General features: G+C 37.9%; 1 protein-coding gene and 1 non-coding gene across 2 annotated transcripts in view; one reads left to right on the forward strand and one right to left on the reverse strand.

Moving 5' to 3' along the window:
* Positions 1-26,171, reverse strand: part of Ect2l (epithelial cell transforming 2 like) — a 91,410-nt gene that overhangs the window by 36,823 nt on the left and 28,416 nt on the right. The window contains exons 6-10 of the mRNA XM_071613871.1: positions 9,941-10,103; positions 5,157-5,409; positions 3,653-3,821; positions 2,474-2,615; positions 88-256 (exon numbers count right to left, since the gene is read on the reverse strand). Of these exons, the coding sequence (XP_071469972.1) occupies positions 88-256; positions 2,474-2,615; positions 3,653-3,821; positions 5,157-5,409; positions 9,941-10,103 (896 nt within the window). The remainder of the gene's footprint in view (positions 1-87; positions 257-2,473; positions 2,616-3,652; positions 3,822-5,156; positions 5,410-9,940; positions 10,104-26,171) is intronic.
* On the forward strand, positions 12,673-12,783 carry LOC114095352 (U6 spliceosomal RNA). Its single transcript, XR_003583240.1, has one exon. It is a non-coding gene; the product is annotated as a U6 spliceosomal RNA (small nuclear RNA).

Here is a 26,171-nt window from a genome sequence, read left to right on the forward strand (position 1 = left end):
TGAAAATTAATATTAAAGTTATTCAGTGGACAAACACTGCATAAGTGCAAAGTTGTCTGGCTGTTCTTCACCAATCCCCAGTCCCACCTTGAAGTAAATTGATTTCTCTGCTATCTCCATCACTCAGGATTCCTATACTCTGTGCCTTCCGCCCCTGCAGGGCTTTCCCCATGAGGTAGAGAAGGCTCTCCAAGGTCATGCCGCCGTGTTCACAGACCACAGAAATCACACCTGCCTTCACGCTGTCCACCACCATCTAGAAAACAAACACAGCTACAGGACCAGGGTCTGTTATTTTAGAATGTTTACTAATAGGAGAATTATAATGGATATATAATGTACTGTGACTGCTAAGGAGGTTTTTGTTTTTCAGAAATCATGGAAGGAAGAAGCTAAGTTTCCTTCTTAATTGATTCCCTTTAAAATTATTGTACTCCTTTTCTAATTACAAGAGGAGAAAATTAAGTATACTTGCAACTCCATCACTCAGAGATACATGTTTTTAACAATTTAGGTTATTTTCTTTTAGTCTTTTTACCTTTGTACACTCTATGCAAAAATATATACATATGTATTTTAATTTATATTTAATATTAATATATATTTTAAAATATATTTATGTATTTTATATACTCATATATATTAAAATGTATATAAAATATATAAATATATCATATACATATATAACTTAAAAATTATAAAATCGAGATCATGCAATACTGCAATGAACTTCTTGGATTTAAATTTTCCTTTTCACTATGAATTTTTGAATTATCAATATCAGTTTATAAATATTTCCCATTTAAATCAATGTTAAAAAATGCTGTTAATTCAATAGCCAAGCAAACTTTTCACAGTGATAAAGTTAATTCATAGTGTCAGACAGTTTGAGAAGTCATTAAAGCTGCTGCTTTTTCCAAAACCTCATGCCACGTTCTTGATTCAGTTCAACTGACCAGAGAACTACCATGTGGTTATGTTCCACTTTTTACTTAAACTCCCCAACATTCATAGTCAAATAAATAATTGTGCCATAGTCTTACGTAAAAGAGGATAAACAGGGAAATGGACTTGACCAACTTATTAGTGCACACAGATAAAATAGGCAATATTTTATTAACTACCACAAAGAAATCAAATCTGATTTGAGTCATTATCAGAAATATAGAAAATGTAGAGATTTTTGTGGACTAGGATGATATAGGCATACTTCTGAGATCGTAAACTATAGGTGGACCTTGAAAACAGGTGGCATTTGGAAGGTGGAAAGGGGTCATCAATGATCCTCTGTGCCAACGGTACGTTTTTTTTAGCATTAGGGGAACTACTTGTGGCACACACGCAGATCACAGCTCTGAACTTATTCTCTCATAGACCTGCTGAGCTCACCGGCTGACAATGATTAGAGCCACTTCCTCCATGCCCTAAAAAAGCAATTTCACATCTTCAAAGCAGCCATTTTGTTACAAATAGGAACTTTCTGGTAAACTTTCTAAATAGGCCAATGAATGTAGCCTGCTGAATGTGATCCTCTTCATCTCTTTGTGTGTATTAATACAAACACATCCATATATGCAGATGCTCGCCAACTTACAGAGTTACGCCCCTACAAACCCACTGTAAGTTGAAAACATCCCACGTCAAAACTGCATTTCATTTCATACCTCTAACCTACCAAGCATGCCCGTCCAACAACACAGCACACACAGCACACAGAGCCTGCTGTGATCCCCATCGCAGGGCTGACTGGTAGCTGTGGCTCCCTGCTGCTGCCACCTGGCATTGCCAGACAGGATCATACCATTTATGACCAGCCCCAGAAAAGATCAAGATTCAAAATTCAAAGACTGGTTTCTACTGAATGTCTCTGGCTTTCATGCCTTGTATGAGAAAGTCAAAAACTCATTAAGTCAAACTGTGATAAGTCTGAATACTAACGTATACCAAAAAAAAAAAAAAAATAAGTGTGTCTTCTACATATTCATTTTTTGTATTCATATTAAAATTAAAAATATAAGTTTATTATATATAAAGCATATTTTAATTGATTGGTACCTTCATGAACTAGATCAAAGAATACGATTTCTCACATTCTTCTTCTGAGAGACGGTGGTTATGTAATATTATTAAAATCTTTGGGAATTCCAGAGAAGATCTTAAATAAGTCTTAATCATCATGCTGTTTTTTGGATTAAGTGCAACAGATTCATTTCAATAAGAATATTCTGAACACCTATTAAATGCAAGTCAGTTTGTCTACTGCTTTTTCAAAGTTAATTTGATTTATGGTTACCTTTATTGTTTCCGGTTTTAAAAATGTTTGGGGTTTGTAAATTTCCACTTAGATCAGGCAATTTTCCATTTAGGAGATGAATCATTTTCATACACATCGTGGCCAAAACCTTGCTACACACCCTCTATGTAGATGAAAAATGACCATTCAGGAAAGGGCTGGCCTCACAAGAGTCTGTACCTCATACGCAGGAATCCGAGATGATATTATGATGACATGTAGCTGGGAAGCATAGGAAGAGCTGTCATCATTTTGAGAAACTCCATGCCAGATTTTCTTTTTTGATAATAAAGGGTATGGATGACTTCCAGAAACATTGCTTCTGTAGGGAAAGAGAAGGGGTGAGTGAAGTACTGCTCTTCTCTTGACTTCTGATAAGTAAGCATCTGTGTCCTCTGAACTCCAGCTGCACTGCATGGGGCACCTGGCCTCTGTGTCTCAGACTCTCCCTGTGGCTTGGGGGACAGCAGCAGAGTAGAGTCACATCTTGGGCTGCTGGCAGAGCAGAGTCACATCTGTCCTCCTAGGCCTCCTCTTCCCCACATCTGGGATGTTAGAAAGGTCTTGAAACATTATGGCTTTTGTTGGGCCCTTAAAGTTAATGTGATGATATACTTAGGGGTTAAAACTGAGCAATCAAGAAATTTTAAATTTCCTTCTGAGACTTAGGGGTCTCTGAGTCTTGTCTCTATTTTCTCCACAGCCACCCCGACCCCAACATTACCCTATGACAAGTGCTTTAGAAGGTGCAGCCTACTGGAAGGGAGTTAGGTCACTGGGTGTGTGCTTTTGAAGGAAATATTGGGATCTAGCCCCTTACTCTTTCTGCTTCCTAGCCTCCATGAGGCCAGCAGGCCTCCTCTGCCACTCACTGGCCATGATATACTGTGCTGACCACAGGCCCAATGCAGCACAGCCAAACAACATGGAGCCATGAGCTCTGAACCCATGAGCCAAAAAATAAACCTTTCCTCCTCTTAAGTTTATTTATCTTGGGTATTTATTATAGCAACAGAAAGCTGACTAGTGTAGACCCCATTTAGATATGTTTGCTCCATCAAAAACACTTGTGGGAAAACATTATTTTTACTCAAAAACTTTATACAGAAAATGTACTACATCCACAATACAACCTCATTGCAAGGTTAAGAATATATCAAACGCAAGGTTTCAGTGTTACACATTTCCCTCTTCAGACAGCATTTTCAAGACTACTGTTCTGGAAAATGTAATAATTGTTTCCATAGATAGTTAATAGAATATGAACCATATAATTACTGAAGCTCCTTGCAGGTTATCTAAATTATTCCAGAATGGATTATTGGTTATATGGGTAACAGTAGATGGAAATGTGCTTACTGTTTGGGCAAAGCTTCTATTGATGCCAAAACAAGCTGTTTCTCCAAAGCTTCATGTAATCCCACTCGATCCCTCACCGTCTGGGAGAGATGTGGTTGGTATTTGGATTTTAACAATCTGGAGCAGCATGTTCCAGTCACCCAAGGGGGTCGAACTTTGAATAACTCCTCTGGAAAACAAACACCAGCAGGCTCGGCTGTTTACTTCAAGCTTCTTCCAGCCAAGTCAACATAGATAAAGGCATCAATAAAGCTATATCAGGGCAGTATTCCAGATGACAACAATTATAGCCATTTGCAAACACTCTTAGGTTTTCTCATCCTTACAGCACTGTGGCTGTGACTTATCAGTCATTTCAGGTCAAGAAAAAAAGCACAGAAGACAAGGAACTCTTCTTGTGGAGAGCAGGTCATCAATTTATAGACTTCCCATCCATTTCTGCCCTTTTTCTTGGTTCCAAGCAATTTCCCATTTGTTACAATCTCCCCAGAGGATGAGTCAGTGGGGGGAGGGGGGCAGGGAAAGGGAGAACTCAAATCTGTCTAGTTGAATCTATTTATTTATTTATATACCAGGATTGAACCCAGGGGTGCTTAACCACTGAGCCACATCCCCAGCCCTTTTTATATTTTATTTAGAGACAGGGTTCCCCTGAGTTGCTTAGGGCCTCACTAAATTGCTAAGGCTGGCTTTGAAGTCACAATCCTCCTGCCTCAACCTCCTGAGCCACTGGGATTATAGGCGTGCACCAACTATGACTAGCTAATTGCTTATTTTTAAAATAAGCAATTATGTGAAGCTGGGGTTGTGGCTCAGTGGTGGAGCCCTTGCCTAGCATGTGTGAGGCACTGGGTTCGATCCCTCAGCACCACATAAAAATAAGATAAAGTATTGTGTCCACCTACAACTAAAATATATATGATCAAACACACTGTACAGGCTAGAGGACTTAGCTAAAAATATGTCTTCATTCCTACTTTCTCTTTGCCCTTTTAAGAAACTTTTTTTACTGCCATCCCTTCTGCTTCCATTCCCATTTTTATTTCTCCTCTTTTATTTTATTTGTTTATTTTTATAGGTCCTGAGGATCAAACCCTGTACCTCACATGTACTAGGCAAGTGCTCTACCACTGAGCCACAACCCCGGCCTCTATTTCTCCTCTTTTAGCATCAATCCCAGCTCTTCCATCCTGAAGCTCTTCCTTGACTCTCAGTGTGTATATCTTTCTCCTCCTTGTTCTTGGTCTTAAAAACCTGAGAGGAACAGTGATGGAGGTGCTGATTCTTGACTTTATATATTTCATCTAAAGTCTTTTGGTTTTTGTTACCCACTAACTTGAAATACACAATAAAGGAAAAAGAATTGGCCCTGAGCATACATGAGAGAAGACCCCGCAGGCTGTTCCAGAAAGACAGAGCTATCCTCCTCTGTAAGAATCAGTCTGTAAATCCATTTGTTTCTACAACACTTGAGTAAGACACAATGTTTTTAAATGCTACTCACTCTTGTGTAGAGCAATTTTCTCCCAAATTATTTTCCTTAGGCATTTTTCTCTCTGTCTCTCCTGAAGCTCCTCGTCCTCTGCTTTGGGTTCATTCAGTGTCCCATAAATAGCAGCGGCCTCCCTGGGAGTTAGCCAATCTAGGTTGGACACACAAGCAATATAATGGCGCTTCCAAGCCCCATACTCGTTGTCTGTTGGTGTATAGGGCAGAAACCATCCAAACTTAATACATTTGGGCATCCATAAGCAATCCTTCAAAAAATCATAAAAATAAAAAAAGAGAACAATGAGTTATAAAATTTAAAAAAAATAGTTTTCTAGCAATAACATTTTCAGGTATCCAGACAATATTTTTTTGTTACATTTGAGATTTCTGGTATAATTGACTTGACATTTCAGCTTGACCCTGAGAAATAAGAAGCATACCTTACTCCATAGGAAAAATTCTTTGGTAGAAAAGAATATCTATATGACAGATGGATATATGTATTGGTCATATTTGTGACACTCTTCCAGTGTTCCCATTGCATTTGGTTACACTTAGAGTCATACAATTCAATTTCCTGCAATATCGTAGTGGTTTGTTCCAAACCAACCCTCCCACGAGAACACTTGTGATTGAACCATATGATATTGCAATATGCAACCATTTTTGACACATGCAAACAGCAAATTTCATGGGATTCAATCTAATCACTCATCTAGACAAAACATCATTTTTCAAAAACAATTTTGAAGGCATTATAGAGCTATCAATGAAATTTGAAGGCATTATAGAGCTATCAATGGAACAAGGGACTTGCCACCAAGACCTCAAAAGAGAGAAAACCAGACAGATACGCTTGATATTTGTCAGTACTTTTTACTTCAAGGCATTTTCTAGTTCTGAAGTAAATCTTAGTAGGCTAAGAAGCTGAGAAGAAAATTATGGCTGAAAGATTTAGAAGCTATAAAGAACTTTAGGGATTTTTATAAGAAAGAAAGGAGACAAGTAAAATTCAGGGCTCAGTAAAGGGAATAGCACTGGTAACCACCCCAGGCCTTCAGGAGAGACCCTTTCAGAAAAAATGATGCAAAATTAGACAACCTACCACAAGAACAAAAGCCAGCTTTGAAAGAGTTTTTTCTCTGATTGGATTTACATGATCCGTTCCCAGCCTAACCATATGCCAGAGGCAAAAGTAAATTCTCTTGGAGGAAAATAACATCATCTAGAGATTCAAATTATCACATCAATGTTTTATACTCAGTATCTAGTGCCTAAACAAAAATAACCAGAACATGGAAAAAGACAAGGATTGTTTGTTTCTTCTTTAGTTTTTAGTAACCATAGAGAGATCCTCAGGAGAGCCAAACATTGTAATTATGAAACTTTGAAAAATTACACCCTGTAATTAATATATCTGAAGATATAAATGGCCAAGTGGAAACTTTTGGCAATAGAAGTACATTGACATTCTAGAACTGAAAAATATAATAATTGAAATTTAAAACTCAGTGAATGAGGTTTAAGAGAAGATCAGATTCCAGCTAAAGAAATAATTAGTAAACTGAAAGATGGGTCAGAAAAAAAAATCTGGATTTAAATGTGGAAAGCTAAAAGCATAGAACATGCATATAACAAAATATGGAACTTATAAAGCATGGTGAATCAGTTTAACATTAGTATCAGAATCCCAAGAGCAAAAGAGACATACCGGGGCAGAAGCAATATATGAAGAGACAACACACAAATGAAAAACACTAAATATGAGATTAAAAACTGCAAGGGCTGGGGATATAGTTCAGTTGGTAGAGTGCTTACCTCGCAGAAGGCACCACAAACAAACAAACAAACAAACAAAAAACAACTCACTGCAAAATACTAATACAAAGCTGTATACATATAGGTACATCAACACACATATATACCCGGGTATATCAAAATATAATTGCTGAAAATAAAAGAGAAAGAAGTCTGATTGGCAGCTAGAGACAAGAGAAAAAAATATCTTTAAGGGAATAACAATAAAACCAGCTTCTCAAGAAAAAGTTGTGGAAGCTAGAAGACAATGGAACATTCTCAAAGTTCTATAAAAATTAACTGCCACCCTATGTGCATAAATTTACACGACCATTGTGATACTACATCAAGCACAAGAATGAGAATTTATTTTTCATTTATGCATGATGTGTCAAAATGCATTCCACTTTCATGTATAACTGATTAGAAAAAATAAAAATAAATTAACTGCCAAATTGGAATTCAAATTCCCAGTGAACAATATCCTCAAATATAAAGATAAAATAAATACTTGGTAGACAAACAAAAATTAAGAAAACTTTATCATCAGCAACAGACCTACACTAAAAAGGAATATTAAAGAAATTCAGAAAAACATGATCCTAAAAGGAGCTCAGAGATGTCAGAAGTTAGCAACAGAAAAAATAAATAGGTAGTTACATATAAATAAATATTGATTTTATAAAACAATAGCAATAAAGTTTTGTGAGGTATATTACATATTATATATAGTTATATATATACATATATTGCAATATATATATATATATATATATATATATATATATATATATATATATATATATATATAGTTACACACACACACATAAAGTTTATATATACAGATGGCTCTCCATGGTATGGTTTGGATCTGGAAGTCTCCCAGAGTCTCATGGGTTGAAGGCTTGATCTCTAATCCAGCAATGTTTGGAGGTAGGACTCTGGGGAAATAATTGGATCATGAAGCCTCTGACATCAAGAATGGATTGATCTACTAGATTGATTCATGATTTGATGGCATCATTGAAAGATGGTAAACTGTAGTGAGTGGGGCCTACTTGGAGGAAGAGGTCACTGGAGGTGGTGCCTTGAAAGAGTGTATCTTGTCTCCTGCCCCTCTCCACCCTGTTTCCCAGCTGCCATGAGCGGATCAGCTTTCCTACACCATGCTCCTCTGACATGATGTTCTGCCTCAACCTCAGGCCTAAAACGATGGTGCTGGCCATTGGACTGGAACCTCTGGAACCATAAGCCAAAACTAATGTGTCCTCCTTTTAAATTTTTTCTCAGGTATTTTGTCCCTGCAATGAAAAACTGGCGAATACCAGGTTATTAGATACTATACATGACCTAGAGATGATTTATAGTGTATCTACTACACTACTATATCATCTTATATAAGTGACTTGGGCAGCCATGGATTTGGGTATCTGTGTGGAGAGAAGGATGTGCTGGAACCAATCCCCTGTGAACTCAAGGACAATTGTATGTTTGTTACACACACACACACACACACACACACACACACACACACATTATACTTGACAACAAAAGCACAGAACTGAGAAAGGGATCAATGAAATTAAAGAGTTCCAAGTTTCTTGCATTGTCTTGAAGTGGTAAAATAACAAAGGGTGCTTACTACAGTCTCTGTGGTAACTATGAAAGAAATTGTAACTTGCAGTCAAAAAATATTTAAAATATTAAGTTAAACCAAAGAAAGATGTAGAGAGGGAAAACACACAGAATAAACTAAAAAATAAATAGTAAGACGATGTATTTAAATCCAAATATTTCAGAATATATACAAATATAAACAAAATTAATACTTCAGTTTAAAATAAGAGGTTGCAGGCTGGGGATGGAGCTCAGCAGTAGAGTGCTTTCCTAACATATGTGAGGCTCCCAGTACTGCAATCAATCCATCAAAAATTGTCAAACCTTAGAAAGAAAGAAATTGCTGCCACCATATTCTCTTCACAACATATACCTTCAGTGTAAGGACCTACAAAAGTTAAATGTCAAAAGACAAAAACAATACATTGTGCAAACACTACCCTGAATTCTGAAGAGATTTTTGAGGTTCTGTGAGCCCAGGGCTCATAGTGGGCTGTGCCTGTGACCTCTCCATCAAGAGCCAGTTAGTCTCAGAGACCAGAGTCTTGACACAAGCCCACCCTGGACATTTTGCATAATCTAAAGAGAGGAAATTATTGACTTGGATCTTAAGTATGTCTGCCATTACATTGCATTAAATCTTTTCACAGAAAAGGAAGAGACAAAATTTATGGCAGAAGATGTTGATTTTAAGCAGCTGCTGTGAACTGCCTTTAACTGCTGTTAGAGGATCTAGATTAATATTCTTCAACAGATATCAGCTGAAGAGGGATCTGCCGAAGACATGGTTGTGTGGCAGTTTTCTAGAACTGAGTTATGGATAAAATAATATCAGATAAAAAACCAAAGCTTAAATTGTTTTTCATGGAGTATAATGAACTCCTCTAACAAGGTAAGGTGTTTTCTATATATTGAATATTTCAAGATTATTTAAAATTATGTGAAGTATTGGAATCATGTATATAGCCTTAGTTGCAAAACCAGTTGCTGTGCAGTGGCACATGCCTGTATCCCAGTGTCTCAGGAGGCTGAGACACAAGGATTGTGGGTTCAAAGTCAGCCTCAGCAAGGGCAAGGAACTAAGCCCCTCATTCAGATCCAGTCTCTAAATAAAATACAAAATAGGGCTGGGGATGTGGCTCAGTGGCTGAGTGCCCCTGAGTTCAATACCTAGTACCAAAAAAAAAAAAAAAAAAAAAAAAAAAAACCACCAAAAAAACAATTGCTGGATTTTGCTTGTCCTTATTATTTTCATTCAGGGTGACTCGGTTGTGTTACAGGCACCCTCTGCTCTTATCTTCGGGGAAGACAGCTAGCAAATTGTCTCATCACAGATCACAGCTGCCTTTGAGTTCTGTTACTAGGAAGTGACACAAACTAAACCTGTTCAGTTAAAAACTTCCAGGGCCAGCTGACTTGGGCTGCTGCACACAGGTCTTTTGGGTTCAGAAAAGAGAAGATATATAGAGAAATGAAGCGTGGTAACACAGTCGAGAAGTCCACCCTGGCCACTTGCGTCCTTTCTGAAAACCAGTCTTGGACACACCTAAAAAGAAAGATGCAGAAATTTAGTTCAGAACCTTGATATCTAAAATTGACTAAAAATCTATATAATCTTTCTCCCAGGTTCTGCCTATAAAAATTAAGGTTTTGGGGCTGGGGTTGTGGCTCAGTGGCAGAATACTTGCCTCGCACTTGTGAGGTACTAGGTTCAATCCTTAACACCACATAAAAATAAACAAACAAAATAAAGATATTGTATCCATCTGTAATTTTTTTTAAAAAAGATTAAGGTTTTTGTCAGAGGATAGCTGTGTACTTCAGTGATAGAGTGCTTGCCTAGCATGTTCAAGGCCCTAGGTTTGATTCCCAGCACCACAGTAAATAAACAAATAAATAGCATAAGGTTAGAATTTCCAAAATACCGTATCCACTTTCAATTATCCATTTTAAAGAGAAAGAGGGAGGACAAAAATATCTGAAATTCACAGGAACAAAAAAGTCTGAAATAAACTTACTTATTTAAACCATAAACCTGATTTCCCCCCTTTCCCCTTACCCCTAATTCAATGATCCAGAAAGTACTATTAGCTCTACGTCCAAAATAAAGCCCCCAGTCCAACTGCCTCTCTCCATCATTACTGCTGTCACTCTGGTCCAAGGCACCTGCACCTCTCTCCTGCACTGTGGCAACAGCTTCTAGATTGTTCTCCCAACGTCCACTCCGATCTTCCTAGAGCCCATTCTCCTCCACACAGCAGCCCAAGAGATTCTTTAAAAAGGTATATTGGGTAATGTCACTCATGCAAGTAAAACCCTAAAATGACTTCCCAACACAATTAGAATCAAAACCTATAGCTGCTTCACACCTGCCACAATAGGAGGAGCAAAGCAAGAATGTCCACTCTGCCTACTTCAGTTCCCATGTACTGGAGGTCCCAGCCCATTCAATAAGGTAAGCGAGAAACAGAAGTAGAACTGTCTCAATTCATATGCCATGTACACAGAATCTACAAAACAACTATGAGAGACAGATAAGGAAACTGCAAACTAAGTTGTTGACAACTTCTTATTTTTAGCATCTCCTTTTTCATTCCTGATATTGATTATTTATGTTCTCTTTTCAAAACAAGCTCTTGCTAAAAGTTTATAAATTATATTACTTTTCTAAAAAATAGCTTTTGTTTTCATTAATTTTCCTTGTTATCTATCCATTGTCTATTTTATTGACTTTCACTCTTTTTCATTTCTTTCCTTCTGTTTATTTTGAGCATAATTTGCTATTTTTCTACTTTCTGCTGTCTGAAATTCAGGTCGGTAATTTTAAATCTCTTTATTCTTTTTTGATATAGTCATCCAAAATGATAAATTTCCCTCTAAGCTGTGCTTTATCTGCACCACACACCTTTAGATATGTTGAGTTTTCACCATCATTCAGTTTGAAATATTTTCTAATTTCCCTTGTGATTTCTTCTTTGACCACAAGTTATTTAGAAATGAGTGCAAATGCTACAATACTATCATGGTACTTAAAACATTCAACAATAATTCTTTCATGTGACATCTTTTCAGAATGATATATATCAGGTCTGTGCATTGCATTGCATTGTCTTCCACCTAAGCACAAATGAGTCCTAAATGGGTACAAAATCCAAAGCCCCATCAGTGGCCTTCTTGAGGGCTGTACATGTCTTGACAAAAGAGGCATTCCGCAGCCCATGAAAGAAGCACAGCTGCACAGACCTATTGCCTCCAACTACATAAAACATATATATATACAAATTCTTAATTCCTAATTGTCCATACTGGTGACCAACAGGTTCTACAGTCCCAAGACACCCAATAGGGGTCATGTTTGAATAACAATTGCTAGAGCAAGAAGGCTTGGAAGCAACCCAGGCAGCAGTAAATCAGGGGCTTTTTCTGGAACCCTTGTCTCCTCCAAATTCAGTGAAATTACAGACATCTCTGACTGGTCTCAAAGCTACTTAGAAACTTGCTAAAGAACCCACCAGAACTCTTTACCTCAGGACTTTGGGACTATGGAACCTTCTCCCACTGCTAAGTGACTATGCTGACCAGTGTTACTGGACACTAATGAACACAGATTAACTCATGGGAAGAGAACCTGGGACTGAACAAGCCTCATCTCTGACTTAAATTCCCATAGTGTGGCTTAAGCCTGAGTAAGCTTCATGTGAGAGGAAAATGGCATCTCTAATTAAGAAAAAATAAGACATTAGTTACTGTTGTAAACAAGTGGCTAAATACCCTGCAGATCTAGAGATAGTCAAAACCACTACTTTACCCAGACAACTGGCTTAAAGTGAATCCTCACCTACAAGTCTCAAACCCTGGAAACAGCAGAGCTCACTAATGAAATAGTCCACCATCCAAAGGTCCATAATCCAGCATAATGGTGAAATGTTGATCACCACTCATAGTACTTGATGCTTAGCAGTCTGAACTCTAGTGGTACCACTAGTCCCAACACACTGTCTGAGACCAAGTTTTACCCAAACAGACCAGTTGGTGAACTAACTGTTGAGCCATGTTGGACCATACAAAGTAGCCACATCTTAAAGAAAATGCCTCACTTTAAAAATAGTTGAAGAGTGCTCACTTTGGCAGCACATATACTAAAATTGGAACAATTTAGTATATGGAGATTAGCATGGCCCCTACTGAAAGATGGCATGCAAATTCATGAAGTGTTCCATATTTTTCAAAGTTATGATGTTTACTGGTAAATGGATGGAGCTGGAGACTATCATGCTAAATGAAATAAGCCAATCCCCCAGAATCAAAGTTCTAATATTCTCTGTTATATGGATGCTAACACACAATAACAGGGGTGGGGAGGGAAGAATAGAAGTTCATTGGATTAGACAAATGGGAATGAAGGGAAAAGAGGGAGGATGGGAATAGAAAAGACAGTAGACTGAATTAGACATAACTTTCCTATGTTCATATAAGAATACAGGATCATGGTAACTCTATATCAAGTACAACCACAAGAATGGGAAGTTATACTCCATGTATGTATAATTTAACAGAATACACTCTAGGGTCATATATAACTTCAAAGAATAATTTTTTAATATTTATTTTTTAGTTGTAGTTGGACACAATACCTTTATTTTATTTATTTATTTTTATGTGGTGCTGAGGATCGAACCCAGGGCCTTGCACATGGGCGGTGAGCACTTTAACCACTGAGCCACAACCCCCTCGCCAAGAATGAATTTTTGAAAACCTAAAAAAAAAAGTAGTTGAAGAATAGTTCTGCTTAAGCTCGCTTGATTTATGCTCAAAAGAGTTATAATAGTAGTTAGGCTGGGGTTGTAGCTCAGTGGTAGAGTGCTTGCCTAGCATGTGGAAGCGCTGGGTTCAATTCTCAGCTCCACAAATAAACAAATAAATAAATGTCCATTAACAACTAAAAAAATATTTTTTAAAAAGAATTATAATAGTAGAACTACGCAGGGCTGGGTTTTGGCTCAGTGGTAGAGTGCTCACCTAGCATGTGGGAGGCCCTGGGTTCGATCCTCAGCACCACATAAAAATAAGTTATCAAAATAAAGGTATTGTGTACAACTAAAAAATAAATATTTAAAAATATAATAGAACTACTCTAAGTGATTAGACTATCTGGCAAGATTTTTAAAAAAATTTGTATGAAACCTATTGTTATCCACAAATCCTGTATAATTTATCAACTGTGCCAAACTTGGATGAAGACCTCTATAAGCCTATCTCTTCATGTGTCTTTAGTTATTATAACTTGCATATAGCAAAAGTAAATTCTCTTTCTTTTGTCATGCTTGGTTTGACCTCAACAGATAGACAATTAGTATTGTTCCAATTGATATAAATCTGGACACTGACTTTGCTGTGCGTGCTTTTATGGTCACCCTCGTCTCTTCTCAGAAGTCACTCATGATTGGAAAACAGTAGCTCCTGAGTTTCTGGGGACTCATAAGTTAGGGAAAGGTCATCTGGTCATCTTGGAGGGGAGGCTATAGGCCTTGCATGATGGGCAAGGAGGCAGAAGTAGATGAGACTGAGGAGGGTACAAAAACTCCATTCCTATTTTAGATACAGATTAATCCTTGTTCCCCCCACCCCCACCCCAGGTGCTTTCCATAACTCTCTCAATGTTAGAGATGTCTTTCCCCACTGGACCCAGTTGTATGAGATATTATTGACAGCCCAATTGAGAACAGAAACATAAACCTGCTATAACTGAGTAACAGTTAATGCAAAGAAATACATTAAATGAAGGTTCTAGGGGTTGCATTGAGAGGTACAGACCCAAATGGCCCCTTTTCATAAGCTTAGCAGAGCGTTTTACAGGAGATCTGAGTTCCAAGTTCCAACAACTACTGAGTTCCAAGATTCCTGTTTTAATAGGGCAGATATAAATGTGTGTGTGTATGTGTGTGCGTGCGCATCTGATGATGGGTACACTCTCTCTCTCCCCCTTGACTCTATCAACCCTGGATCATGCAGCCCATCTCCACATTGCCTAAGCCGTGGGATCGTGTAAGTTGAAGAGATTGTGTGTTTCTGTTTCTCTGTTCTTAATGATTTTCCCAATAAACCCTATTCTATACATGCATCATGATGAACCATGTATTTCACTGTAACCCCTTTACATAGCAGAGGATGATTCTTGGTAAACATCAGGCACTCAATAAATATTTATTGAGTAAATGTGTGATAGGAAAAAATTGTTAAATCTTTCCCACCATCTGCTAAGAAAAAGCCAGTGTTGGAAAATTCGTGTCCTAGATTTTTTTTTTTTTTTTTTTTTTTGGTGCAAAATTATAGAATGGAGAGAATCCTGCATGCTTAATCCTACATGATTAATTTACAATGGAAAGGAGAGATAGGCATCTTAATGGACAGATAGAGTTGAGGACTAGGAGTCTACCAGGTCCTTCTGCAGACTTGCAAATAATCTCTCCAATTTTAGCCCCCAATTCCCAATTTCTGTCAGGAGTTTGTACAGTGAACTGGCTTCTCATTCATTCTCTCTCTGTGAGTGTTAAGTGTGATGTGCTTTCTGTTATTCTGTTGTTCACGGTTTCTCCATTCAATCTCTGCTTGCACATTTTTGATTTGTTACAGACATCTTTTAGTTTCATCCATTTTGTGTTTCTTGTTCTTTATCGTTTGAGGGTGATTTTTCAAGAGAAAGAGAGCATAGAAATGGCTTTACATTCTCAATTTAAAACTGGAACTCAAGATTTTTAACAGAGTTGGAATTCAAAGCAAAGGCATTTCACTCAGATTTTCTTGCAAATTTTATTTTAGATGGGTCCTGTTGGAAGAAATCTATTTCTTTTCCCTTTTAAATGGCAATCTCTGATACAAGACTAAATTTCTTCCCTACTGGAACTAAGTGAAGACACATATTATGTGGTTCATTTAATCCTAACTTTGATATCCAGGCTGGCCACATTCTGAGATGCCAATCATTTCTCCTGATTGGATTACAGCTGTAAATCTGCAAGTTACAGGAAAAAAAAAAAGAAAGAAAGAAACACAAGCCTGCTGTGCATGGGTCAGCGATAGGGTACGCTCAGCCTGGAGAGGGCTGAATGAAAACCAAGGGTCATTTAACAACTGGCCTGTCCTCCTCAAAACTGTCAAATAAGAAAAAATGAGGGAAAACCTGAGCAGTTGCTCCACATTGAACATGGACACTGAGTACAATAGGTCACCCTGGAGTGGATTCTGGACCAAAAAGGAAAGGATGCTAATGTAGGACATTGTTGGAGCCATAGGGAACATTGGACTCAGGGGCATGGGTAGGATGTTTGCAACGTACAGTATTATAGCTGCCCGTACTTTGACTTTTCCTTGTTTGTTAGGAAACTCATATTGACAGGCTTAGGGGTTAATGAGTACCATGTAATCTCAAATGATTCAGGGTAATAAGGCAAAAATGGTAAGATGTTAATTATTCAACTATAAACTATTAAAGTTTAATTAAATGGAGGAATCCAGGTGGAAAGGGTGAAGAAGTTATTTGTACTCTTCTTGCAACATTTCTGTACATTATAAATTATGCAAAATATGATTTTTTTAAAAAGCTGTCTGCTCCAGTTCCCAAATATTGCTGGTATATGTTGTATATGCCTACTCCTCTGACATTGTTTGAAGTCACTGTTCCTTCCTGATCCCTGTCCTTGTAGCCTAGTTACATTTGAGATAAAACAGAGTGACTTTTAAAAAAAACCTGTTGGCATGTCAGTCTGAGGAAAGTGTGTGGGTCTGTGTGTGTGTAACCAGGAGAGCCAGAGTAGAGTTGTGCCTGTGCTAATAGTACATGGTATTTACAAAGAGAAGTATCACTTGGTGATCTTCTCAGTATTAATCACAAATCACGTGTATAACTGCAATTTCCTTAGAAATTAACACTCAAGCTGAAAAAGATTGTGACATCACCAGGAACAGTTAATCTCCAAAGCACAACTGTCCCAACTCATTGTCTGGTAGGCTTCAGAATCTTTTTTTTTTTTAAGGCTTTGACACAACATTTACTTTCATTTTCTTTGGAATTATAAAACAGATTAGTAAAATAAGATAAAAAACACAAAAGCTTCCAGCCACATTTCCGAGAAGGATCTCAGTATCTTTAGAATTCTCATCTCCAGGGCTGGCAGTGTTGCTAAGTAGTAGAGTGCTTGCCTAGCACGCATGAGGCCTTGAGTTCAATCCCCAGTGCACCCATACGGGTATGTGCATACACACACACACACACATACATACACACACACAAACACACATCATTTCCACCCACCCCCTTCCCTCCTCACAGAATCGACTGTTCCATCCCAGGAGGGCAAAAGAGAAGAACTGAATATGAATTATTATAAAGTAAACCTCAATTATACATGTTTTCTATTTGTTGCTAGTTTGCACTGCTGCAAGAACACATTCAAGGATAATGAATCTTAAGCAAAAAAAAAATAGAAAATGCTTCAGTTACATTTTTTTTAAAAAAATCAGTGCATGAGCAGCAGAACCAGGGTAGTTTGCAGTAATGGCATTGCGGCTTATCACATTTTAGTTAATGTTGCAAAGTAAGAAATCCATGAAGAGAAATAACAATATGTAAGGAGAAAATGAACAAAATGTGCTTTGCTCATTTCTGCAACAAGGATAGTTTCGTTTAAATAATTCATGACCAGGCCTTTTCAGTGTAGGACTGAATGTACAATGTGTACTTTCAAAAATAACAGAGCTTAGTAATATGAGGCTTGAATTTAATTCTCTGCTCTTAAATTTCTGATAAGAAGTGGAAAGGAGCAGCCAGAAATGTGAAGAAAATGTGCAGGAGAGCAGGGTGGAGAGGTGGCCTGTAAGGGTGAATGGCTTTGGCAGAGGTCCCAGTTTTCTAGTTGCCTAGGTAGCCCTTCTTAGTCTTGTCTAGTGGCCTCTTACAATCACTGTGTGGCATGTCTGGAGTGCAGTTCACGTCTGTTTCAATCCCTACTACACTTCTCAAGAGGCCTCCAGGAGATGACCCGGGGCCCATGGAGCATCCACAACAAGAACCATTGGGATCTGAGTAACTCCAGAGTTGCATGGAAAAGGAAGATGAGTCAGCAGTGTGACAAGTATCAACCGTCATACAAATGTGCCTGTGGATCCAACAACCCATCTTGTGGGAGTTTTTCCTGAAACAATGATTAAGGGTATGTCTAAGGATTTAGCTAAAAGTTGTTCCTCTATGTGTTTTTATAGAGCAAAAGCCAGGGGGAAACATACTAAATGTCTAAGTTACTGTATATCTACAAAACCTAATAAATCTTTCTGGAAATCAGTAGACTGAGCCAAAAGGAGAATCTATGCACTAATTTCAAACACTCAGAAGTTCTAGAGATTGTAACAAGGACACTTTAAAGCATAATAATAATCTTTTCAAAATGAAACATAAATCTGCAAGTTACAGAAATAAAAAAGGAATATAAGTTAAAACAGTGAGAGGGAGTTGGAATTGAGATATTCACAAAAGAGTTGAGCCCTTGAACTTTCCCTCAGATGCTCCTAGACCCCGGGGGGGGGGGCAAGAAGAAAGGAAGGCCTGGGGGAATAAGGCCTGCACCCCACAAGGATGCAAGGTCCAAATGAACATTTCCTGATGTTAGAGACCACAAACTACTATAAAAACATAAGCTGGTGAGAAAATGAAAAAAGCCGCAATGCCATTACTGCAATATAGAAGACAATGCTAACTCCTCAGCAGGATGAAGGTAACTGGAATAACAGGGAGATCAGTTAGAAGCTTCTGTCTATAGCTAAACAATGTCCACTCTCTGTGGAGTTCCAGAGAGGGAGATGAAATGTGAGACAACTCCGACACTCCTACAATACAGGGCATATCCCCATGGAAGATAATCTCCAGCTAAAATACCATGAAGGAAGAACAGCAAATGAGACAAATAAAACTCTGCCACCTTGGGAACTGGAAGTAATAAAATAATCCAAATGAGACTTTAGCAAAACTATATTTAAAATATCCAAAGAGAAATCAAGGTAATAACAGAAGTAAATTTTTAGATGTCCATTTGGAAAAGAAAAAAAAAGATATTTTAGAAGTAAAGCAAATATAGTATATCTAATGCTTGAAATAAAGAGAAAATTAAATAGATGAGTTGGAATAAAACACTTGAAACAGAGGAAATGAGAATCTTAAGCAGAATCTGGACTGTGGAATACTATAGCGTCCTTAAAAATGATGATGAAAATTTAAAACATTTAACTTGGTATCAAACACTGATATAGTATGGATCTGAAGTTCTCCAAAGGTCCATGTGTTAAAGGCTTTGTAACTCCGATGTGGTACTATCGGGAGGTGGGGGAACCTTTAGGAAGTAGAGCCTAATGGAAGTTAGATCATTGAGTGACTTCCTTCAAAGGGGATAGTGGGAACTCAGTCCCTTTCTCTGTCTCTTTGCTCCCTGGCCACCAGGAAGTCAGCAGTTTCCTCCACCAGGGGCTCCCACCAGGACTTGCTGCCTCACCACAGACTCAAAAGCAACAAGCAAACTGATTATGGAATGATACCTTCAAAACTGTGAGCCAAGATAAACCTTTCCTCTTTTTAAACTGATTATCTCAGGTATGTGTTACAGTAAAAACTGAATATCACATGTACTGTTGTCAATATGTGAGCTTCATGGAGCATACAAGCTTTCTAAATTTTCGGGCAGATTTGGCATACATAGGCATGTGTGTTTTTCTGGGGAGCAAATATATATATATATATATATATATATATATATATATATATATATATATATATATATATATTAGTAGTTTGAATACTATTTTTCAAAGGCGTATGTGATACAAAATGGTTTAAGAGCTTAAATGTTATATGCATATTTGCTGTGATTTGGTTCATTGCTTAATTCACCAAACCAATATTGATTGGATTCCTTTTTATATTCTGGAGTTATAATGATGAGACAGAAAAAGATGAAAAGAACATTATGCAATTTCTGTCTTTATGGAGTCTACAATTTGATTAGAAAGACAGCATTAATAACTAAAAATTTAACAAAGAAATATGAATTATACCTGTAGTAAATCTTAGGACAAAACACACACACACACACACACACACACACACACACACAGTGCTATGACCATATTTAATTGAAAAAACTAGCTGGGCAGAGAGGTGCAGCTGGCCAGAGAGGTGCAGAAGGGCTTCCCTGCAGGAGCTGAGTGGGTTAGCGGCAATTTGGAGAAGCGGGCAGTGGAGGTAGAAGAACTTTCTGTGCAGACAGAAGGTTCAAGGACACAGGCAACCTGGCACTACTGAGAAGCTGGAGAAAGGCAAATATGGCCGAAGCCCAGAGACTATGGAAACGAGGTAAGGAACACTGAAGAGCTGGGCTGGAGTCCATCCCTGCAGGGTCTGCGGTGCCATGTTAAGGCAAACAACTTTTACAGTTGTGACAAGGTCACAGTGCAGTGTTAGAAGACAATGCTAACTCCTCAGCAGGATGAAGGTAACCGGAATAACAGGGAGATCAGTTAGACGCTTCTGTCTATAGCTAAACAATGGTAGCCTGAATGGATTTGAGAGATATTAGAGATAACTTGATAAGTGACTCTCAGGTTTCTGACTCTTGAAACTGGGTGCTTTGTGGTATCAGTTATTAAAACAAAGAAAATGGTCAGGTTTTACCTGAAATAATTATATATCCCCAAAAATGTTGGTTTCGAAATCTCTTTAAGACACCAAAAAAATTAATATCAGATAAGCAGTTGGATAATATGATTAAAAGCTCAAAGAGCATGTCCAGCCCAGAAATAAATTATCTGGTATAGAAATAAATTACTGGTATAGAAATCATAGGTCTGAATTAAACAGCCTAGAAAGAATGTAGAATGAAAAGGGATGCAAAGTTAAAACCCACTGGAGGAATGCCCACATATAATGACTGAAGAACATTAAGAACATTCTGTGCAATGTGTCCATTTATAGCTAAAAATTGTGTCCATTTATAGCTAAAAAATAAGTATTTTTAAAAATTCAAAATCAAAATTAAGCAGATATAATTGTGTATCAATTTAGTCATATAGCCACAGATAGAAATTATTTCAATTTTTAATGTGGTATATTTTAAGGATGAAAGGAACTGAAAAAAACATTTTAACAGGTTTCAATGACTGTATTGTGTATATGGTGATGGTTTTGTTATTCTGGGAGTGTTGGGCATGCATTGTTATGGAACAAAGAAAAATGGATAATTATATTGGTGTCCCAAGATTTCCTATGTGAGAGAAAGTAGATACAGATGCAATATAAAAAGTGTTAAGTAAAGACTGTCAACTTGAATTTGAATAGTAAATATGGATCTGAACTCATGATGCATTGGGACTTTTTAAGAGATATTTTCTAGTTCTGTCTTTTGAAAATGCTTAGAAAGTATGTGTAACCTAGATAGTTAGGTGTGCACTTAAACCATACTTCACTCTAAATATCATTTCCCACCCAAATATACCAGGGCTCCTTGAATAAATGTTGATCTTAAGTCTGGGGCAAAGAAGAACAAGATGAGCCTGGAATTTCTTGTCACACTGGAAAGAAAAGAAAATAATTTGCCAAGATGGATCAAAAATATTCAAGTTTTCTTGAAGAGGCTCCAGAGCCAAGGATAGAGCAATTTGAACCACAATAATAAAAAGAACTGAATTGGATTAAGTCATATCAAATTACTTAAATTCATAATAAAAATACTTAAGTTCATAATACTACAAAGAACTCAATGATCAATTATAGAGGATGACGAAAAACCAAATTATTGTTTAGAAGACTGGCAAATAATAACAACATATGCCTTCGCTTTATAAACAATACCTCAAGAGAGAGCAAATCTGTAATGTCAGGATGCTTCTATTCCAACTAGTGAACACAAAATGAATGACATACTAGGAAGTCAACATTCTGCAACTTCTAATGAATAATGGGCCTGTATAAAAGAATGGCAGCCGATAGCCCTCCAAGAAACACCAGGAAAACAAGCCGTGGAAGGAAGGAGGAACTTAACACCACTGATCAGGTGTTCTTATCATAAAGTCAAACCTGATCAGGCCCAAACTACCAAATTTGAGGAAATAGAACCCAGGAGGGTACGGTCAGCAAAGTGAAGACTGTGGGAAGCTCTAGGAAACTTATACATTAAAAGAAATTTAGGAGCCACAGTGATCAATTGCAATGTATGCTGCTTGAGTTCTGATTTGAACAAATCATTTTTAAAGCAAGAATTTTTGACACCATTGAGGAAATTCAAACACTGACTAGATAGTTGGTATATTAAGGACTTTTTATTAATTTTAACAGATTATCCAGGCCCAGTGGTACATGCTATAATTCCAGCAACTTGGGAGGCGGAGGTGGGAGGATCTCTGGTTCAAGGGCAGCCTTAGTAACTTAGCCAGACCCTGCCTTAAAACATGAAAAGTATGGGGATGAAGTTCAGTATATATCACCCCTGGCTTCAATCACCAATACCACAAAAGGAAAAAAAAAAAGAATTATTAGGTTAATATGGTTAATATAATAGTAGAATTGTGATTAAAAATGTTAAGAACAATTATTTTTTATATGCTGGAATATTAATGTATAAACCAACATATCTGGAATTTGCTTTAAAATTATTCCTGGTAGCTAGCAGTTGTACCTTTGGGAAACTTGATGAAATAGTAAGAACCATGACTTGATCATTGTTAAAAATGGGTGTTGAAAAAGGTATATTCATTATTATTAATTTGCAATTTACAATTAAAGAAATGCAAACCAAAACTACACTGAGATTTCATCTCACTTCAGTCCCAATGGAAACTATCAAGAACACAAGCAACAATAAATGTTGGTGAGGATGTGGGGAAAGGGAACACTCATACATTGCTGATGGGACTGCAAATTGATGAAGCCACTCTAGAAAGCAGTATGGAACCACCATTTGACTCAGCTATCCCACTCCTCAGCTTATACCCAAAGAAATTAAAATGAGTATACTGCAGTTATGTAGCAATATCAATGTTTATAGCAGCTCAATTCACAATAGCCAAGCTATGGAACCAGCCTAGGTGCCCTCAACAGATGAATGGATAAAAAAAAAATGGGGGGCTGGGGTTGTAGTAGTGGTAGAGTGCTCACCTCACATATAGAGGGCACTGGGTTCGATCCACAGCACCACATAAAAATAAAATAAAGGTATTGTGTCCATCTACAACTAATTTTTTTAATTATTAAAAAAAAGAAAATGTGGTATATATGTACACAAAAGAATACTACTCATCCATAAAAAAGAATGACTTTATGACTTTTGCAGGTAAATGAATGGAGCTGGAGACTATCATGTTAAGTGAAATAAGCCAGTCCCCCAAACCCAAAGGTTGAATGTTCTCTCTGATATGCTGATGCTAACACACAATAAGGGTTGGGGGAGGGAAGAATAGAAGTTCATTGGATGAGACAAAGGGGGAAATAGAAGTTCATTGGATTAGATAAAGGAATAGGAAAGTCAATAGAATGAATCAGACATAACTTCCTGTGTTCATATGTGAATACACACAATGTAATTCCACATATGTACAACCAGAAGAATGGGACTTGTATTCCATGAAAGTATAATATGTCAAAATCCACTCTATTTTCATGTATATCTAAAAAGAGCAAATTTTAAAAATGGGTGTAGACTATATGGGGATTCTTTATGTTGTTTATATAGTTTTGATTAAGATGGTAAAATTCCAAAATAAAGTTAAAGAATAAAAAACAATTAAACAGTTTACCCTGCCAATGGCTTTACCCAGTAACTCCCTGCGACTGGTATGCATAGGGGAGAAATGAAAAAGTTGGGCTGACCAAAGACTGGGGTTTGGGAAACTAAATGTGATGCTCAGAGTCAAGGGAACTGGAATGTGGGATAGTGAAGGAGCCGCAGCCTCTAAGTGGAGTCACCCAGGAGCCTCCAGGGAAGGGCCGACTGACTGGGAGGAAGCAGGAGCCAATTGACGGAAGAACCTGTGAGCCAAATAGCAGTCAAGGGGGCACTGCTTGAGCAGTCAAACTGGAAGAAGAAGGACTGCTTCCACCTGTGGCCTTGGGTATAATGCACTTATTATGGGAATCGATGGCTAAGAAAAGTGGAGTAAAAATTCAGTATGGATGAGAAGATCTATTGCAGGCACAGGGTGTGAGGTACGCTTTCCACCTGGATGCCAATGTCAGACAGAATAATGACTAGGTTAGGAGAGAAAGGATTTGAAGAATCATGTGCTAAAGTATTCAGAGCATGAGACAGAGAAGCTGGGTGGCTTTGTAAGGCAATAATGAACAGTTTCTTTTAAAAAAAGATGTAAATATTTATATAATCTGATCCATATATCATTATATGGCACATAAGTATAAGAAGTTAGAACAACTATTGGTATTTTTTTCTTTTTGCTTATCCACATTTTCTAATATGTCTACAGAAGACTGGTATTAAAAATTGACTGGGAAAATGAGAATTCATACCCTATTTGAATCAAATGTATGATATGTCAAGATCATTGTATTGTCTTGAGCAACTAATAAAAAAAAAAGAATAAAAAAAATTGACTGGGCCAGGTGAGGTGGTGCATGCCTGTCATCTCAGCGGCTCTGATGGCTGAGACAGGAGGATCTTGAGTTCAAAGCCAGCCTCAGCAACAGTGAGTTGCTAAGCAACTCAGTGAGACCCTGTCTGTAAATAAAATACAAAATAGGGCTGGGGATATGGCTCAGTGATCAAGTGCCCCTAAATTCAATCCCCGGTACCAAAAAAAAAAAAAAATTAACTAGGCTGGGATGGGGTGTGGCTCAGAGGTAGAGCACTTGCCTAGTATGTGCAAGGCCCTGGGTTGGATTCTCAGCATGGGGATGAGGGTATGGGATGAGTAGGTAAAGAATACCTGATATCTGCCCACATATTTTCTTCACTAGGTGGAAAATTCATCCTCCAAGTCTTTGTCTAAAGAAGTTCATTGGATTAGACAAAGGGGGAAATAGAAGTTCATTGGATTAGATAAGGAATAGGAAAGTCAATAGAATGAATCAGACATAACTTCCTGTGTTCACGCATGCTTCCAACTCCACCATAAATATCACACCCTCAGGCAAGCCTTCTCTGATCCTCTGGACTTGGCAAGGCCCCCATTATTTTTCCTTTGTTGCTTAGCACAATTGTAGCTATTTATTTGCTACCAGGCTAACTGGCCCTGCCTTGGATTGTAGGAAATCAGGAAAATGCATACATGCAGACTTGTTCTGTAGTTCCTCTGTGTGAGGCAATGTGATGCTGAGGATGAAGAAATTCTATTTGGACCCAGTATGGTAGGTAGGTCCAAGTCCTGTGGCATCTGAGCTGACAGGAGAGTTTCAGCCTGGGATACAGTCGGATCCCCCATCTCCCCAGTAGCTGACGGTTCCTGCTGCCCCAACACATGCCTGCAGGAGGCTGACCTGCTCACTGGCCACTACTACTCCATTTCATTGCATAACTTCTCCTTAAATCTGTATCCCTTACACCTGCACTATAGTACAATCTAGGTATCATATTTGTGTTCTCAATCTTGCTGACACCCAAACTCGGTATTATTATTATTATTATTATTATTATTATTATTTCTTCATCATTTAATGTCACACGTCAATGCTATTTTGTACACTTCTCTGTCCCCAGCAGATGGCATGGTGGTTGTAGTCTGGCTGGGTCTAAATAAATGGATGTTCTATAAAACGAATAATTTTTTTAAATAATAAAAGATAAAAAATATTTTTAAAAAATCACTGTTCTGTGTTGGTTTCTTGTTGCCAAATTACCATGAATTTAGTAGCTTAAAGCAACACAAATGTATGTTCTTACAATGTTGGAGGTCAGAAGTCTTGAGTCAGTGTCACTGGGCTGCTACGGAGGTGTTAGTCTGACTGGCCCCTTGCCTTTTCCTGCCCTAGGGGCTTCCCACCTGCCTTGGCTCAGGGCCTTGGCTCCATGTTCAAACTGGCAGTGAAGCATTGTCAGACCTTCCCGTCTCTCCCACTGCACCCACCAGCACACCTTCTCCTCTGGCTTTGACTCCTCCCGAATCACTCTTGTAAGGACCACTCTGATTTTATTGGACCCATTCAGATAACCCAAGATCATCTCCCCGTTGCAAGATTTTACACTCAGTTACACCACAAAGACCCTTTGCCATAAACAGTAAGATCCACAGGTTCCAGGGACGAGGACATGGACATATGGAGGAGGGGGTGCTGTTATTTAGCCTGCCACACAGCTCAAACATCGGAGACATCCCATGGAAATAATCACTGTGGTGCTACTTTGCATTGTCAAATACCCTGTGAGAAGAAAGGATACCCCCCTTTTTTTAATTTTAGGACAGGATTCATTCTACTAGAATATAAATTACAGTGGGCTGGAATTTTTATGTTCTGTTCACTGTTGAATCTGGTGCACTCTGGACTGTGTTTAGTCCATAGTAGGCACTCAGTCAATGTTTGTTGAGTACTAAATAAAGAAACTTTCGGTTTTGCCACCCTCGTTTGCTTACA

Source organism: Marmota flaviventris, chromosome 6 (genome assembly GCF_047511675.1).
Source record: "Marmota flaviventris isolate mMarFla1 chromosome 6, mMarFla1.hap1, whole genome shotgun sequence".
Classification (NCBI taxonomy): domain Eukaryota; kingdom Metazoa; phylum Chordata; class Mammalia; order Rodentia; family Sciuridae; genus Marmota; species Marmota flaviventris.